General features: G+C 37.1%; 1 protein-coding gene across 1 annotated transcript in view; it reads right to left on the reverse strand.

Moving 5' to 3' along the window:
• The window catches only part of LOC134527317 (nuclear cap-binding protein subunit 1), a 377,088-nt gene that overhangs the window by 204,065 nt on the left and 152,363 nt on the right, over positions 1–20,660 (reverse strand). The window contains exon 10 of the mRNA XM_063359877.1: positions 11,046–11,287. Coding sequence (XP_063215947.1) covers positions 11,046–11,287 — 242 coding nt within the window. The remainder of the gene's footprint in view (positions 1–11,045; positions 11,288–20,660) is intronic.

Raw genomic sequence — 20,660 nt, forward strand, 5'->3', positions numbered from 1 at the left:
GTCGCCAAAAACTTCTCGTGGAACTCTCGCCACAAACTCTTGCTGCAGAACTCCGTCGCTGGACTCTCACCCAACAAGCTCCCGCGGAGGCCGGCGTTCCTGCTCAAGTAGTCTGTGGTGCCATTCTAGAACTGACGAGAGCAGGTGTGACAAGTCGCGTCATTCCGCGTCGACCCGACGCATCAAGAATAGCATCGCACGCTCACGCGGCAGCCCGCGGAATCTCCAAAGCCGCTCAGCGATAGATAACAGCACCGAGGCAGGACAATGCATGGGAAACGTGTGATACGGCCAGGCGCGCGTGGCATGCCGTATGTCAGCGGGCCACACGTGACCGTACAGGGCTGCCAGCCAGCTCCGAACCTGGCATCGTGGTCTCGCGTTCGTAACAATATTTAATTCCTAAAACATTGAGAATATCAATAACAATCACAAGGAAGCACGTGTACTATGTCACTCCTTTTAAATATACCTAGTTGTGAGAGAAAATAAATATAAGCTCAATAGTATATCATCTCCATCTAGGGGAATCTGCCAAGCCGCATTATATTTGTCTTGTGTGTGTTGTCTCTTCCTGACTTTAAACACTTTTGAAATCACCGAGTGTGCTCTCTCTCTCTTTATCTCCCTCTGTACAATTTACAGGGAGAGTGATTGAGTAACAATGTAGATCTATCTACTTTTTGATACCCATTATTTTCAAGAAGCATTATTTAGTACCAACCAAATATTTTAAATACTTTTGTCGTGGTTCCAGAGGTTGTGAATCGTCAAAGGTCGTCAATTTGGACGCCACCGTATGATAAGGGCACACAGACCCAGCAGAGACTCGTCTCAGGACGCGTCGTCATCCGTGTGGGGAACAAGATCCAGTCCCTCCTAGTCTCCAATTATCGCACAGACCTGGCCCACTCTCAGCGTCGGGCACGCTTACACATGACGAAGATGGTTGCACACTCCAGTGGGCTCCTAAAGGCGACCCACATGCCTGATACCTGGGAGAGCTGGCACGTGGTCAGTAAATAACACGGTGAACTCAGTAAGGTTTTATTATTATACTTCGATGTTATGTTACACAGTACCCACGGCACGAACTGAGCTAGGCGAGAGCTGGACCATGCGGTGATCGCACAAGATGATATCGCTTAGCTGTATGGCAAAGTCCCGCTAAGGGTTAAACAAATACTGAATTGAACAGTCTGCCGGCCGAGGCGAACCCCGAGGATAATATAAAATTGATTGAGATTGAATTACTTTAACAGATCTAAGTTCAGTTCTTTGATGCTAATGGATGAAGTCCCCGGGGTGCGTAGGCGTCTTACCTCGACCGTTGCTAGTTGCAGACTGGGCCGGAAGGGCGCGCTCCTACCGGCGACATGGCGTCTTCCGCCGAACCACAGAACTGTGACACTAGTTCAGCTATGTGCCGCGGGTGAACAAGAAAAGCACTCTTAAAATACTAACATAAAAAAATGCATGACCTCTCGTTACTCAGCTACATGCAAACATACAGTTATTACTAAACTAACATAAAAACAGGATCCACGTTAGTTCAGTTCCGGTCCGCTATGGCGCAGTTGTTCTACCGAAGCACTGAGCTTAAAACGCCGTCTTCCAGTAGTTCGTGGCACGCTGTTTGAAAACACACGACTACGTACGTTGGTAATTCCATGCCGGGAAGGAATGGGTGAAGGTCAAAGAAGGGATTTTAGTCCTACCAGGCTTATTGGGCGAAGCCCCGGTCAACATCTCTATCTACTAATTTTCTTTTGTAAGCATAGATACATTTAGTTTCATTCTATAAACATGTTGACCTAATTAGTTATCTAAAAATGTGCTGCATTACATAAATATAAAAAAAAAATTTAATGCTTACAGATAAGTACAAGTGAATGAATATTACACTGAAACAAATAATATTGGGTGATAAAGGGTTAATATAGTAACTGTCATATGTAAGAGTGTCTACAGATCACCAAAGTCACCAAAGTCATGCAAAAGTAAAGGAACTAAAGAACTGGTTGAAAAAGTCCCGAAATAGTAATGGTTCTGGAAGTCACGAGACTTTGTTTTCAATAGCAGCTTTTTGCTAAATCGTCACCACACTTCAGTTTATAGTAGCATATAAAATATAAATAGTGGGAATTGTCCACTTAAATCATATAGAAATTATCTGTGACAATGTTTTAGCTTTCTAACATTAAAATCAGCATGTTCCTGCATAAATAAAAAATGTTTCATATAATGTTTGATTTGCTTATAAGTAAAAAAAAAAAAAAATGACTGTGTGATAAGAAACAAGTTGTACGAAATTTTTGTTAAAAGGTAATGAAAAAATCTTGAAATTGGCTCACTATATTTTTGTAGACATCCAGTTTGTGTTTTTGAATACAAAATTTTCTTATCTAAATGTACCAAGAGTGGATGTCTCATCTCATTCCAAAACAGGGCCAGTGCGTGTAAAAAAAAAAAGTATAGGTTTTCTCTCAAAAATAAATAACAGTTGAGAACATCTTAAAAATAATTTTTCCAATTTTTTGCAATCCTGAGATACAGATATTCAAACAAACTACTTAAATTTCAATTATTATTATATAAAAAAAAGAAACTTAATCAATTACAACCATGGGTAATTATCTAAGAGAGGGGTGCATCCGATAAAAGAAAAATTTGGATATTTTTTATAAATCTTTACAGTTTTCCAAATCATTCTCTCAAATGGCCAAACTATAATTATAGCCTATTATTATATTACCTGGGACAAATTAATTTTCTAATATCATGTTCATGGCATGATATTATTTTCACTATGTTGAATATTTGAAACACATGTGCTTGTTCTTATTGGTTTTAAGTTGTTGCAGAGGTGAGTTATTTAATGTTGTCTTTTATTTTATAGTAATGGTAATTGATTATTTTTTTTGTAATATATGTTTCTGAGGTTAGATTTTTGCATGTGTTGCAGATTATTGAAACCAAACATTTTGTTGGATTAGGTTACCTACATAAATAAAATGTATTTAATTAGTAATGAATACATAATTAATGATGCTGACTTAACCAACCATTAACTTTTTTTATCATATTTTAAATGTAGCTAACATAACCAACAGTAGATTACCAGTAAATACTGGAAATGTGGCAATGTCAGTTTACAAAATGGTAAAATATATAACGTAAAGAAAATTTTTGTTTTAGAATTTTTGAATTTTTTTAACATGTACCACTTTTCTTGATAAGTACCAAACCAAGGAGGGGAAATCATGCATGTTTCATATTATTAACAAAAAATATCTGTTTTTATTACAACATTTACATAACCTACCCTAAATGCAGAGAGCTAAATGCTTGATAGGGTTTTTACCTAAAAAAAAATAGGAAAGGTCTCAACAATATCTGACTGCGTATATTGTTTGTTGTCAATCTATTGGTCAAAATAACCACACACAAGGTTTTCTCACTGATGGTAGACAAATAAGTGCATGATTGTTGCAGCTGGCAATACCATGGCGGGGTCGCGCAGGCCATGTGGTGCTATATCAAGCAGTGGCTGCCAACAGAGTGGACCAGCAGACATTTCCGCCGCCTCCGCATAGGTTCCAGCTGCTACCTACGCCCTATCCAAACCACCTCCCTGACGACTATCGGCGGAAACAGCACGTCACTCACGTCATCCACAGTCTCCCGCCAGGCCACATAAGGTTTCCAAACGAACGACCCCCAGAGCATCGACAATTCTACAAGGGTGTACCTGTATACGAGGCCACCCCAGCACACAGGAGTTACGACCCCCGCTTTGTGGCACTCTACAGGCTAGCTCTGCACACATATCATGTCCAACAACTGCCAGCAAGGATCAGCCAGTCTACAAAGGATGCTTATTTCCGTCCTTCCATTCACTATAATGAGTACTCCGAGCCAGACCCACTTGACCATTCCCAAAACACTGGTTTGGCTGCTCCCAACTCCCGGCTCTTTCCCGACACCATCTCCACACAGCTGCCGCCCAGTCGAGCCGTCACTCCAATCGACCCGCCTCGTTTATCCTTGCGGCCTCACCAACCATCAATCGACCATCCCCACATCAACAGCTTGGCGGTTCCCAGCATTAGGCTCTTCCACGACAGCATCCCCGCACAGCTGCCGCCCAGTCGAGCCATCACTTCAATTGACCCACCTCGTTCATTCCCGCGGCCTCACCAACCAACACTCGACCATCCCCACGACACCAGCTTGACTGCACCCACCACCCGGCTCTTCCCAGACTCCATCTCCGCACAGCTGCCGCCCAGTCCAGCCATCACTACTACCGACCCACCTCGTTCATTCCCGCGGCCTCACCAACCAACACTCGACCATCCCCACGACACCAGCTTGACTGCACTCACCACCCGGCTCTTCCCAGACTCCATCTCCGCACAGCTGCCGCCCAGTCGAGCCGTCACTACTACCGACCCACCTCGTTCATTCCCGCGGCCTCACCAACCAACACTCGACCATCCCCACGACACCAGCTTGACTGCACCCACCACCCGACTCTTCCCAGACTCCATCTCCGCACAGCTGCCGCCCAGTCGAGCCGTCACTACTACCGACCCACCTCGTTCATTCCCGCGGCCTCACCAACCAACACTCGACCATCCCCACGACACCAGCTTGACTGCACCCACCACCCGGCTCTTCCCAGACTCCATCTCCGCACAGCTGCCGCCCAGTCGAACCGTCACTACTACCGACCCACCTCGTTCATTCCCGCGGCCTCACCAACCAACACTCGACCATCCCCACGACACCAGCTTGACTGCACTCACCACCCGGCTCTTCCCAGACTCCATCTCCGCACAGCTGCCGCCCAGTCGAGCCGTCACTACTACCGACCCACCTCGTTCATTCCCGCGGCCTCACCAACCAACACTCGACCATCCCCACGACACCAGCTTGACTGCACCCACCACCCGGCTCTTCCCAGACTCCATCTCCGCACAGCTGCCGCCCAGTCCAGCCATCACTAGTACCGACCCACCTCGTTCATTCCCACGGCCTCACCAACCAACACTCGACCATCCCCACGACACCAGCTTGACTGCACTCACCACCCGGCTCTTCCCAGACTCCATCTCCGCACAGCTGCCGCCCAGTCGAGCCGTCACTACTACTGACCTGCCTCGCTCATTCTCACGGCCCTCTGAATCACGACTCGTTCCTACAGCCACCAGCTCATATGATGCTGTCAGTGACCCAACAATGGAAAGCTCTAAACCCTCACACATCGGTCTTATGACAAGTAATGATGTGCTCACCACGGATTCTCTCCCTTGCATTTCAACCACTCCTGAAGTTATGACGACAGTGCCTGCGGGAAACAGCAAAATATACACAACATTTCTCTCAACAATCTCAAAAATAAACCAAGCGATTACCTATGCCCCGGTAGAAATGGTGACCTTGGTCACTCTTAGAGACAATGCAAGTAGGCCAGACAGCACCACAGAGCCCATTGGGTGGACAGAGGAAAGCAGAAGCAACGGCAACTGTGGATCTGCAGTGAACACCACCTCTCATGATGTTCATGGTCTTCAATCGCAAGCACCAAGCAAAGGCCCAGAAGACATAAAGGAACCCGATAAAAGAAGATGATGGCCCCAAACCCAGTTCTGTCAACTCTTTACTTACTTACTTCTAGGAGAATAACAGAATTTTGTAAAGATAAGAATTATAATAATAATCATTTCTAAATAAAGAAAGAATATATGCAGTTTTTTTTGTGCATACAGCACATGTTTAGTAACGAGGGTCCTACAGTTATGTTAAAAAGTGTTCCCAGAACTTTAAAGAACTTTTCACCACTAGATATATATTTTTATTTTAAAAAATATACAGTAGAATCTCGTTATAAAGTACATCAATAAAGCCTCAACTTTTATACTTAGTAATGAAAGTACTTTATTCTGAAAGTCTATATAAGGTAAGTGCACCGGTACTCGTCACTGCTCCAATGGTCGTCACTAGCAACTTCAAATGTAAATAACAGAGAAGTAGCTCAATATATCGCCAACTTAAATATTGACAAAAATTTGGTCGACGTTCTAGCTGAAATTACCACAATAGTTTTCGGAACAAACACTATTTTCAATCAAAAAAAGTCCGTGCATCAAAAGTTCGTAGAGCAGTGAAGATAAATAGGGGAATTCCTATACTAAAACACTAAGGACGTTAGAGCACATTTTTACTTCTAATTCTGTAATTTTTCATGTTTATTCGTGATGTTTTGTGCTGAATGTGTTAGTTAAATGTTCTTGAAGAGGTGAAAGTGTTTATTTAAAAAAATTCGTTTTCTTTGTATGATTTAGTTAGGGTGACGAAAACTGGATCAATAAAAACCTTGTATTGCTAGTGTTCGTCATACCTGACGAGCACTGGTACATTTAATATTTTATTTAAAGTTGTGCTAAGTTACACCCTAAAGTTCTTAAATAATATTAGTTCTTTGTTGTTAATAGACAAAGTACGTTATTATGATCAGATCCAGTAGTCGTCACCTATGACGACTTCCGATGCATGTGTATGACGACTTCTGGGTCGGAAATTACTTTACTTTATTGATTGCCGAAATTGTGTAGGCATTGTTGTTTACATTAATTTAGGGGTCATTCGATATATATTTTGACATTAATAAGTAAATTAAACATTGTTCTTTAATTACAGGGCAAAATGCCAAAACGGAAAATACTGTTGTATGAAGAGTCAGCCATGGAAGCTGCTCTTAAAGATGTAGCGAATGGTATGAGTATAAAATGAGCAGCGGAAAAAAATAGTGTGCCAAGGAACACATTGTCCGATAAACACAAAGACAAATCGCCCTTGGGTAGGAAGATGAGCCCTGATTTATTTTTAAATTTTACTTGTGATAACGCATAACATGCTATGTTATGTTGCAGCAACGAATTGAGTCGTATTGCGTACGCGTACAGTATGACGTCGCGTAAATAATAATAAATAGAATATAAACAATTAACAATATTTGATAATTAAACAGTTTTTGTTAACCAAGAAACAATTAAATCTCATTAGAGCGGCTTTATTATATCTCTTTTAAGATAAGAACAAAAAAAAACGTGAAAATACGCGATAGTGAAAAACATCAACATACATATTTCTAATTTGTAAAAAAATACTTTGTTACGTTGTTTCTGTTCCAATCTCAAACTTTGTCTACACACATAATACCTTTAATAAACAGTAAAAAAAACTTGGACGAGGAATTTCCAAATTATACTTTATTAATAAACAAACATCGTTCTTTGTAACGTAACTTCATCGAATATGCGCGTGCATGCGTAAAATATACGAGAAATGCGAGTAACAAAATGCAGCCGTGTGTATCGTTTCGTTACTCGTTACTAGACGGCACACCCGTTACTCAGTAATGAATACATACGGTTTGCTACAGCTCTAGGTATATATTTTCATGTTAGTTGTGCTGTCCCTCTTTGTTCCGTGAGTGCTGTAAGTAAATTCAAAATTTAATGAGGATTATTCATTATATTACTGAACGATCTTTATGAAATGCCATTTTGATGTTTAAAATATAGTACCCAATAAAATTTGAAGCCCAAATAGTACAATACTATCATTCTGGATCCATGAATTAAAACTAATGCAGCCGAAATCGCACATGACGACTACTGGCACAAACATGTGACGAACACTGGCAAACACGAAAATTTGCATGACGACTACTGGCTCGAAATCACACTTTTTTCAAAATTATAAATCTACAAAAATAATATGTGTTTATCGAAGAGTGTTGGATAGCATTGTAGAGTAAAGTTTGAGGTTAAAAACAAACATGTAGGGGCAATAATACACCTACGAGGTTATGTACACAATTTTTTTTTTCTAAAACTCTTCTTAGCATGACGGCTACTGGTACATTTACCTTATTTACCTTTAAAATGTAGTATTATTGAATTTTTAAAAATAAAATAGTAGGGGATCATATTACATTAGCTTGGAAGCAAATATTAGTAAAACAACAAGAATTTTAAAAAAATTACTGAACATAATACAGTAACCTAAATTCTAGGCCTACATATATAAAATTTATATCTGTCGATCACAAAATGACAAATGGGTTAAACTATTTTGCAGATATGTACATTTAGCGGGATAGAATTCCCTTGTTATCTCCTAGGCCAGAGATGGCCAACATCATTGACTTCAGGGGCCACATAGCACTTCAAAGTACACTCAAGGGCCAAACCACGCACTGACATAATTTTTACAATTTTACGGAATTCTAAAAAAAAACATTATTTGTATGTTCTGTTTACTTTTACTTATTACAATTGACTAAATAGAGAAAAATAATTCTAAGAATTTCTTAAAAAACAGACACCTTTTATAAATACACATAAATTTTTTTTTGTTTTCTAGTACTTAGTGAGAGCACTGTGGCTTTTGGACACTGTTCACCAACGACTTAAAATCCACATCTATTTTTGATGTTGCCACACGAAGCAAATGTGATAACACGTCATCGGAAAGTCTATTCCTACTCTTTGATTTTGTGTGCTTCAATGCAACGCAAATGTACGTACTTGAGAAAATTGAACACAGTTTCAGGGCCCAATTCCTTATCAAAGGATAACATTCATGCGAAAGTAGTTTCCAAAACTCTACTCCAGTTGCTGTGGACATTTTAACTGGAGTTCACAGAGTTCTAGCTGCAATTCTCTTGGCTGACACTGAATGTTACACTTCAAAGCATTGTTGAAAAGTTACATGCTAGGACGGAATGTTTCAAAATCTTGAAATCACCTGTCGAATTCTGAAGCCAGTTGGTTAATATTTTCCACGAACTGCACGAAAGTAACCATTTCTTCACCTTGGAGCTTCTTACAGTTTGGAAAGAGGAAGCTCGTAGCTAACAAAGTACGAGGCTAAAAGACATGCTTCTTGGTTTCTTGACACACTGGTGAATACACTCTTTTGCTGAGAAATTTGTTTTTTCAGTTGTTCAACAAGATTTTTTCTTGACTCGCCTGAACAATTTTCATTTTTGTGTTGATGATTTGATAAAAAGTGACGTTTGAGATTGTATTCTTTTAATACTTGAAGGCAAACTAAACACTGAGGTTTCATGTCCTTATTAAGTATAAACAAATATTTGTGTTCCCATTCTTCTTTGAAAACACGATTTTCACGGTCTACTTTCCTAAATTTGGAAAACATTTCAAACTAACTACAACATCAAATAACTTGCGAAACGTAAACATAAACAATTACATAATCTGTGAAAAATACTGGCAAATACACAGTCGTCACTACACTCATTCTGCTTTGCATTGGCTTACATTTTACAAAAATATTAATTTGGTTGGAGCTATGACATTTGTATAGATTGTAATAAAATGTAAGCCAATGCAAAGCAGAATGAGTGTAGTGACGACTGTGTATTTGCCAGTATCTTAAATTAAAATTTTTCAGCTATTGTACAGTCGTTGCATAAGTGTGTTTTTGTCTCGACGGATAGTTTTTGCGGGTCACATAAAACGTTACCACGGGCCGGATCTGGCCCGCGGGCCGCCAGTTGGCCATCACTGTCCTAGGCGAAGTCTCTTGCGACCAGCAGATAAAGATGACTGTTCGTACAGTTTAATAATTTTTTTGCAATCTTTTATTATTGTTGACGGTGTAGTGGGCACCAAACCAAACGACCGTGCCACATCTGCATTTTTCCTGCCTTTGTCAACTTCTTTTAAAATTTCCACTTTTCCCTTAAACGTGAACTGCTTGTGTTTCTTTTTATCTTTTTGGTCATCCATCCTGATTAAAATATTCAATCAACAATATAGTTTGCCTCACGCCATGTCAAACGTAAACAAACCTCGCATCCATAGATAACCGTAGCACTGCACTAGTAGTAGCGCGTGTCACGAGCATGGCTGTGCCAGGCGACATTCCGACCTCAATGGCAACACAAATAAAGCGTGTCAGGTATGTTGTGACACCAAACAGTTCAAAATTTAACCTGCATAAATTAACATTATTGCATTTTCTATTTCGTATATATGTTAAAATATAATTTTTGACGTGTTAACGTCTTATAAATCAATGAACGCCGGCTGCACGCACGAAAAAGTGTCACGTTCTGCCTGAGCTGAGCGTGCAAGAACCGGCCAACCACCATGCGAGAAAATCGTCTATAATATCAAACAGGTTAAGGCGGGCTTTTTAACTAATTGTTCGTGATTATATTTAAACAAATTATTTAAATTAAATTTGCAAAAACCTGTAAATTATATTTGAAAATTAAAAAGGCTGCAATATTTCATCAATGTTTTCTTATGACGTTATCACGTAAAATTATTGTCCGTAAACCGACTTTACAGACAACTCCCTTTTTTTATTTAACGTTTGTATCTGCGTTAATTAAACTTTTAAAAAGTGCTCTACAAATAACCAAACGATGGCGCAGCTAAAAACAATTGTCTTGAAGAGGGGCGAGACAGCATTTGATTGTTTAGATCGTCTCGTGCACTAAGTGTGTGATCCATGGAGGAAGAATGGCACATTATACTGTACTATGATTGTATGAATCGTTGAGACAGTGTTTGTTTACGTTTTATACTTGTTAACTATCTTGAAAGTGATAAAAATTAATCATAATGTACATTTATATTAAAGGACCCCTTCGCAAACACAGTAACAGTTATGTAAAATTTTCCTGACAAATGGAAAAGAATGGTTGTTGTATTGAAATGTAGGATACGTTTTTAATGTTAAAGTGAAATTTTTTTACATTGTTTACATAGTTGTTTTGAGCGGGAATTTAAAATCATACGTTGAACTAAAATATACGTTATTCTGAAGTACGTTGTAAGGGAATTTCACTGTAGTATCAACATAAGTACCATAAGTATTGCTATTTTACTATCAAATTATGAGTCTAATTTTCTGAAGATAATTTCAATCAATGTCAATTAAACTAATGACTGCAAATGTCAGGAGATTCACAATGCATACAGGATTGGTGTACATACCAGCGCCCTCCTCGGCATACTTGAAGCATGGTTCCGGCTTGGGTGGCAGCAGCGCCTGGTAAGATGCCGGCATCATCTCTTTGATGCGCTGGTGGTACGACAGCCGCAGGCACTTGAGTAGCACCTCACGCACGAACTTAGGGCGCGGGTGTTCAGGGTCTAGCTGCAGGCATTCCTCCCAGTCCTCCCAGCTCCATCGAAATTGGAAGTTGCTTAGATGATATGAAAACCAGTTAACAAACCTGTAACCCAAAATTCACTAACTAAGATTTCAACCTACAGCTTGCATTTCAGTACATTTATTCTTTAGTAAAAATATGTGCACTGGCTGTGATTAAAAAAAATAAATTACAAGCCAAATATTGGAAGCCAGTAAAAGAAACAAATGTAAGAACTAAAAGTTAATATATAAATAAATAAAAACTTTAAACTAAGATTATGAAATTATGTGTTTGTTCATCTACTGTAGATTATTGTATTTTGGTGTCCATTACAATGCAGAAAAAAGAGTACTAATGATTAAAGCTGGGCGATTAATCGAAAATTACAATTTCGATTCGATTCCGTAAATAATCGAAATCGTTTCTTCTTTAAAATTAAGATTCGAAAAATTCGAACTTTGTCTAGGTCATTTGCATGGTGACAATTTCCACAAATTCCGTTAAATTGCACATAAACTTTGTATGTACGTAAATCCTCAACGAATATTCTATTTAGCGACGTTCTTCATATCTACGAACTTTGGTTCTGCCAAACACTCATGATTCATAAGCAATATTTACCTCCAATCCTCTAAATAACAACACTCATTTTGTTCAAAATGGGGAAAAAAAAAATCTTTATTACAAACGGCCGAGAAACACATTAATTATGCAATTGGAAAGTCCACGAACCAATCGTCCAATAAGTTTCATTTCTGGGCTGTGAATATAACCTCAATCACCGAAAGCGGTAAATAAACACTACCTTAGCTTCATAGATATGATACCGACGTGCACGCAACACTTCCACAAAATGGCTGCCAAATTGTCTGTAACTTGAGCGCTAATGGTGGCAGACTTCAGTACCAAGGCTTGGACATAAAAAAGTCTGATTCTTCCATCGAAGCTGTGCAGTTCATGGAGTTAAGAAGTTAGGAAGTAGGTGTGTGTAATCTCTGCTGTGTTAACAGTTGAAGTCAAAACAAAAAACGACCACGCCCCCTTGTGAGAGCAAAACATCACTGGTTGCAATGCATTTAAATGCAGAATACTGTATTTTGTTAATCCGATATTAGCTACCAACGGCGTATATGTGCAAGTTTATCTTGTTAAGTGTATGAAATGAAATATAATGTTGTGTTGCAAGACTGTAACGTGTGATTTTTTAGTAGAAATAAGGCAATAAATCCCGATACATGTAATGACGAAATGGGTTATAAAATTAATTTATTGCTTACTTAACAGCATTCAGGTAGGGTGCATTGATGTTATTTAGGCAGTATGTTGTGTCAATAACATTATAGTACCCTTGTTTACATTATTTGTGCTTAAAGAAGGTTTTTTTTCGTCATTTCATTTATCGGACTATTACATTGTTAAAGATATTAGCTTATTACCTACATGTTACTGTAAATGAAATGAACAAATTAACTGATATTTAAATTCTCGTCATAATTATTAGGCCTATGTGTATGGATGGATTAGCTGTCACGAGCCCACTCGCCTATATTAACATATACATGCTACAACTTTTGCATTTTATTTATATATTTATTTATTTATTGCAGTGGCCACGCAATAGTAAACATACCAGTAGTTTCTTCAGAGCTAAATTAGTCCTTTGCACGAATATTTCACCTTAGGAGCCAGTACTGTAAAGTAACAGTAATAACAGAGGGCACACATGCCTACCTGCAGCAATGTTGCAGTGATTACATTTGCAACTTTTTTTTTTTACTTTAGCGATTCCAAGTGTTATATATTTATACTGTCTACGTTTTAATTATTTTTCATCCCACAATTTTAGCCTTAAATGTGTGCCTTAAGCTTCTTTGAGATCAGTGAGGATTATAAAATGCTAGTGAAGATATATTTAAATCGAAAATTATATTTTTGTATTTTTTGTTCTCATAGGGGGCAATATTTACCCACAATTTCCCTAATATTCATATCCATTCAACTATAGATTTGCAAAAATTAGTTCATAGAAATTTTTTCTAGGAAACCTAATTATTTTTGTCAAGATTTTTTCTTGGTTTCCCTTACTTGATGACACACATAAATACTATGTAGCAATAACCAATCAATACTTACTAAGACTGCATATAAATACAAAAAATACTTATGTTTCTGATTTGTAATAGGTAAAACAGTTATTCTTGAATGGAATAACAAGATCACTTGAAGCTCAAAAGGAAGAATGCATACATAGCTACTAGAAGTTTTACTGCAAAAATTCTTATTGACCCTTAAACAAAATTGTCTTCGTAAACATCTTTTGAACAGAATCACTAGTTTAAATTATATTCTTAGCAAAATAATTGAACCTTATACAAACATACTTATCAGAAACTGCTTTTGTCAAATAAACAATATGATTATTCAATGGGGACATGTCATGCATATGCTGATTCAAAGAGGAAAAAAATGTATTTTCGTCTTACAAATACTTTGCACGTCCTTAGACGGGTATGTTATTCCACCTCTATCTTTCTGTGCAATTAATGAATTTTCAGCATTTCCCTCTGGCAACTGGTACATCTTAAATTGGTAATTCCTGAAAAAACACTAAAAATATTTTACAGCATTTTTAATGTAGCTATACTAACCTAACCTACAATCTAGTGTTGTTACTAACCTAGCCTAATCAAACACTATCCACATTTTACTACTTCGAAAGAAATATTTTCGAAATTGATTTTTATTACTTTAATTACGGAAAAGTTACGCCGAGGGAATTTTAGAACAAAATGATACTAAACCACACTGCATAAAACTAAAAGTGAAATGTTTTACAGATTAAATCACTTCTCCTCATCCATTTCCTCACCATATTTTTTAAGTTAAGTCTTATAATCGTCGACGATAAAATTGGTACATTATTGGGCTTTGGTAAAAGCAAGCTGGTAGCACAGTGTTGCAAATTTAAAATAGGGTGAAATTATGCGAAATCAACTACAAAACAAGACGTACTGAAGTAAAAACTATAATTTATTAACAAATAACAAGACATTACATAAATGTATATAATTTGGACAACAAAAATCAATGGAAAATATATTATGGTTTCATGCAGATAACACAATCTATTTTATTTCATTTTTTTTATTTTTTCAATCCACCTGCAGATCCCTACATGAGCCAACAGCTCAAGGGATATTGACCGTGTCACATTATAAACAAAAATTAAACATAGTTAAAATTGCAATAAAATAATCAAGTTTACAATTATAATGAATTTTGCTAATCTACACTTTCAACAAATAATCACAAATTTTATAATTTTCACAATTTACACAACACAACAAACAGTACATATTTTCATTTAATATACTCTGAATCATTTGTAGTGTGTCCTATTAATTATACAGCAAATTACATATTATTTATATTGTCATTACAAGGTGTTATTTCACCAGCTAAATAAATATTTTTTTCCTTTGATGTATTCTCTAACAACTTTTTTGAATTCATTAAAATTTTGTAGTAATATAATTTCTTTAGGTAGTTTATTAAATAGTGTTATACCTCTTAAGTGTGGAATTTTGGTTTCAGTTTATAGTTATATCTTGTGATATATGGTCCAGTATGTTCAGATTCTACAAAATTATTTACAATTTTACAAATAAGAGCAACCTATAAATATATTACGAAAAAAAAGGGAATATATTCAACTCAGTAAATAAAGGTTTACATGAGGCTCTTGTATCAGCTAAACATATAATACATATGGCTTTTTTTTGCAATCTAAAAATTTTAATACTATTACTACACTTACCCCATATTTCAATTATGTACATATACCATGTGTGTGTGAAAAAGTGCAATGTATGCAGTTCGTAGAGAATTTCTGTCTATAATTTGGCTAAGAATTCTGAGGGCGTAGCAAGCTTTACTTAATTTATGAATAGTTTGATTGATATGTTCATTCCATTTTAGTTTATCATCAATATGTAAGCCCAAGAATTTAGTTGATTCAGTTTGACTTATCGCTTGATTCTGAAATTCAGATAATACTTGATCGAGCAGTCTTTTATTACCAAATTTAATAAATTTTGTTTTATTTATATTAAGTTTTAAATTATTTGCATCAAACCACTTATTCAAGTTAATTATTTCAAATTCAGTTTTATTTTTTAATTCCAATATTTTTCTGCAGTTATAAGAAGATTTGTGTCATCAGCAAAAGATACCTACTCGTACAAAATTGTACTTACTACAGAGTCAGAATTTTTTCATTAGTTTTCCTTATCCCTATATTTACACATGAGTTATCCATCAAGTCAAATCTGTGTGGGATTGTACATACCGCCACTTTTGTGTTACATAATGAAGGTAATACATATTTCAAACTGAGATACACAGTTTTTGATTGTTTCTTTAACACGTAATTTCCACCTGCTACTATAACTATCTCATCTTCTTTCTTGAGACATGTCTTGTCTTCTCTTATTCCTCTCACCATTTCAATTATAGAAGCTCCTGGTTTGATATAAACTTACTTGTGAAATGTAATTCCCGTCTGCTTTTTCGCTAGCCTATTTGTACAACCATAAGCACAACACAAATTTTTTTATTCTTTCTTGAACACGTAATTTCCACCTGCTACTATAACTATTTCATCTTTCTTGAGACATGTCTTGTCTTCTCTTATTCATCTCACCACTTCAATAATAGAAGCTCCTGGTTTGATATAAACTTACTTGTGAAATGTAATTCCCGTCTGCTTTTTCGCTAGCCTATTCGTACAACCATAAGCACAACACGACATTGTTTTATTTCATTAAAAACACCATTTCAAACTTGTATTCGCCGTTTGTTTTGGTCGCATTAGTGGGCGTGTCCCAAAAAGCAAAATGACTTCAGCATCCACGCCAAACAACCACTCCCTAACTTCTTACCTCCATGGTGCAGTTGTTGCACTATATCTGTGATAACCACTTTGTTTTGGTTCTGGGTTCCGCTTTTATACGTTTTTTTTAAGTGAGGAAGTTTGATAGCTACACATGTGGTAGTTGTGTTCTTTTTCTTTGTCTTAACATATCTGCCTTCACTGCAGCATCACAGATGCCAACGACATTAATGGAAAATGCAAGAGTGTTAGTACTGTGGAAATGAGAAATGATCCATCATGTTTATTTTATTTTGTCACGTCCTCACATCCAATATCGTGTTGAGTTTCTAGTGTGAAAACAATCTTTGTGCAGATTGTAGAAATGAGTGAAAACGTGAAAGGTGCATTTAAAGGTCGAAGTGCGGTTTGGAAATTTTACGAAAAAGTGTCAGAAACGCATTCAAAATGCAGAACATGTGGCAACAAACTTAAACAAGTTCATGGGAGCACAACCAGCATGGCTAAACATCTCGCAAAACACACTGACGTATATTCCGAATTTTTAAAATTGCAATCTCAAATGAAATCTGTGATACTTCCATCTTCATCTGTACCCAAACAGAAAATTGTCCAGCAAACTGCATTTTCTAGGTTAGAAAAAATATCCAAACGATCATCCCAGAGCAGTTTCCATTATCAGTGCAATAGGCAAAATGTTGGCAACAGATCTTCAACCATTCAGCATGGTCCAAGATACAGGTTTTAGAGACCTCATGTCACTGGTTGAACCAAAATATAGCATCCCTGACCGTAGAACATTTGCAAGGCGTGTAATTCCAGATCTTTATGAACATCATCTTGAAAGAATAAAAACAAAACTGGCAACAGACATTGACGGCGGAGTAAATTCCATAGCTTTAACCACAGACAAGTGGACTTCACGAAGTAATGATTCTAAGAATGTTTGCCTACATTGTTAGAAATTTTTTTACACTTGTTTACCTTACGCATTTGCTCTATAATTAAAGAATCGAATCGAAATCGAAATTTCAATTTTTTACAGTAATTTGAATCGGAATCGAATCGAAATGAAATCTGTGGAATCGCCCAGCCCTACTAATGATAAAATACTTTAATCTTATAGGAATATGGTGATGAACAACTACACAGGACAATAAACTAGACAAACAATCAAAAGGCATTGGGACGGAAATGGGAGGGTTGGCTTGGATTTACGGCCTAGATAATGCTACTAAGAACTTTTCGGACAATATATGATTATGCTTTTTTTACATAATGCTTACCATAGCATCATAAAGAAAGACATTAAATTATACGAGTGGGAAAGAAGTTATCACATTTATGATATTTATAAGGATCTGAATCGGATGTGTGGAAGGCTGGAAATAGACAATATGAAAGTCCTGGGCTCATTGAAAACATTGTTACATAAACAACAACAGATGTAATAGCAGCGAAATTGTTTATTTTTTCATAAAACAAAAAAGACAAATACAGTAGAACCCCGATTATCCGCGACTCGATCATCCGATTCGCGGATTAACCGCGATTTATGTCCATCAAGTCCAATTTTTTAGTTACATATAACCATTGATTCAAAATGTATGTAAATGTTAAAATACTTTGCAAAATGTATGTTGATCAAAGTACTTTGACTCAGTTATGTTTATATACACAAAGTTTTTAAAAAAATACTAGTACATACATACGTATGTACATAATATTTTTGTGTTCCGTGTTACGTGAATAGATTATACACTGGTGCGCGATTCCACGTCCGCATGACCCGACTGTACACTCCCGCGTGCAGCACGGCGCCGTGCCACAGAGATTACCCGGCGCATGGAGACAGTCCATTCCATTAGTGTACGTTGTTGAAGCGTGAAGGTGGTGATAATTTTATGTATTGTAACAGTGATCTGCATTCCTACGGATTATACCGTTGTGTTGTGCGGAAGTGTTGAGCGCAACATTTCATCATGTCATCAAATGAACAGAAAAGAAAGCGAGTGGTACTGTCCATCGACAGCAAAACAAAAATTATAGAAAGATTTCAGAGTGGAGAAACGATTGCAAACTTGCGACTGAGTTTAATGTCGGTAACACAACAGTGCGCGACATCATAAAAAATCGCGAAAAAATCCTTCAGTTTGCTTTACAGGCTGACACTTCAAGTGGATTAAATAAACGCAAGACGATGAACGAATCCACATTTAGCAGCTTGGACACTTGTTTGTTTGAATGGTTTCAACAGAAAAGGTCGGAGGGTGTACCATTAAGTGGCGTAATTTTATCACAGCAGACGTAAATTAAAAAAAAAAAAAAAAAAAAAAAAAACTAGGCTTGACAGAAGAACCATTTTCCTGTAATATTACTTCTCCGTTATTTTATGAGCACCGACTGTACGGAAGTGTGTGTGTTGCAACTAGTGCTTGGCACGCAAGATAAATTCAGCCTATCACTTGCTGACGCGGCGCAGTGATACGACGGTGTTTGTTTATTTCAAAACTCAGCTAAGAATGAACGGAGAATAGATATAACGACCCCTCACGGTTCCCGAGATTAGGGTCGTTATAAGATTTCCGACCCATCTGCAACACTTAAGTCATAATAGGCCGTTTTTGCACTAATTCCACGTTCAGCAAGCTAAAAATAAAAAATCTAACATTTAAAATTCATATAAATAAAGGGGGATAAAAACACCGTGAATTATACGAGACAGAGACACCGTTTCAAAACCATCAAATCAAGTCTCAATGCACTGGTATGAAAAATCTTATCTCGAAAATAATTTTCAAGGCAGTCGTTCTGTAAAACAATAACCAGCCCGATGGTGTTACTGACAACAGAGCAATGAGCTAAGTGTGGCAGCGTCGCTTACGGGCGATGAAAAGAATGCGTGACCTTGGCAGCCATCAGCTGTCTTGGGCCCTCGGACTGGCGGGCGGCTAGTCACACACCTCGGTGCAACAACGACTCGCGTGCCCACGTCTCCGCACACGAAAGACTTAAAAACCACTGCTGCCCAGCACTAAGCAGTCCGCTTCTATGTCAACAACGCACACGCACACAAAGCATGTGTATATATGTAATCTCCGAATGTCCACAGATGGCTGTCTGTGGGCTAATGACCTTTGAGGCAAGCATGACTCGGCTAACCGCGATTTTCGATTATCCGACTCACTCGTCCCCTTCATAACACGGATAATCGGGGTTCTACTGTAGATGGTGAATTTAAAAAAATTGCCCACGACATGCTGTTAGAAAGATTTACACAACAATTCACGTGATCCTTTTTGTTTCTGACTGACATCAGTGAATGTGTAAATTAATAACATTGAAGTTTAAATAAATAACTCATGAATTTCACAAACAAAATCTTTCAAAATCCTTAGTTAAAACTTTAAAGGTGGTAGCAAATAAATCAGAATTAATACCTCTATGGAGTTCAAGTACAGTGGAAAGTATTTCCTCTGGAATTCTATGGTTCAGCACATTCTGTAATCCAGCACCAATATAACTGTGCTGTTAGAATTTTAGTTTCACACAACATTTAGATTTACTCTCAGTTTTAATTTAAGTACAGTGTTTTCTGTTTTCTATAAGGTTACATTTACCTGGTACATTTCATTTATGTTTTTGTTTTTAAGAAGAACAAAATTTGTATTTATTTTATAACTACAACTCAGATTATAACAATATGTTTAAAATGGTGTAGGTATTTTCTTCTACGTGTTCCTATCTTATAGTCCTTGGTATTTCCTTGTAGGCAATAACCTTTCATATACCAATACTAATTCTGATCCTACAAATTCTACAGACTTTGTGTTAAAACTCATCTATCTATTTGTCCTAACCTCTCGAAAGCCCCTCGTTGGTCGTACAAAAACTGAAGAGTCAGCTAGTGTAAATATTGAAATTCTTTGATGTAGTTAATAATTTCAGTTTCTCTAGCCTACCTCTCTCAGTTTTAAGAATTGTGTCTAGAAGTTTGTGTCTGAAAGTCAAATTACAGGCTGTCAAAAGTATGTTAAATACTAATCTCGTGACTAGACCTTGTAATAACGTGTAAACAAATTCAAATGTAATATTTATATTTGCGTGTAATGTTTATGCAGACGGTGACAATACACTTAGACAGGCACTAATCACGCTTTATATAAATAAATTTAACTAAAATAATTTATTTTAAAATACAGATGGAATTTGTTATTACTCTCGACTTCAAAGCCTCTAAAAATTCTTTCATTTGAGTAAGTTCTCTTTAAGATAAAGTGTTAATTATTAGAATGTTATTTATTTTACTAACTTCAGTCCGGCAGAGCGTGGACTACTGGGTACATAACTTGCAGTACCCGTCAAACAAAATAGCAACATGTTCTTTCAATATCAAGTTCCATCTATACTATCTAATATTATTTAGTTTGGGATCGCGATTCCGGGATTTGAAAGATAAATCTAAAGATGAACAAGTACACGGTCTTTCTATACAAAGAATATGTTCGATAACACAAAATATTCTAGTTCGGTGAAAAATGTTCGTCTGGTTTAAATCGTAAT

This window comes from Bacillus rossius, chromosome 1 (assembly GCF_032445375.1).
Source record: "Bacillus rossius redtenbacheri isolate Brsri chromosome 1, Brsri_v3, whole genome shotgun sequence".
In the NCBI taxonomy this organism is placed as follows: domain Eukaryota; kingdom Metazoa; phylum Arthropoda; class Insecta; order Phasmatodea; family Bacillidae; genus Bacillus; species Bacillus rossius.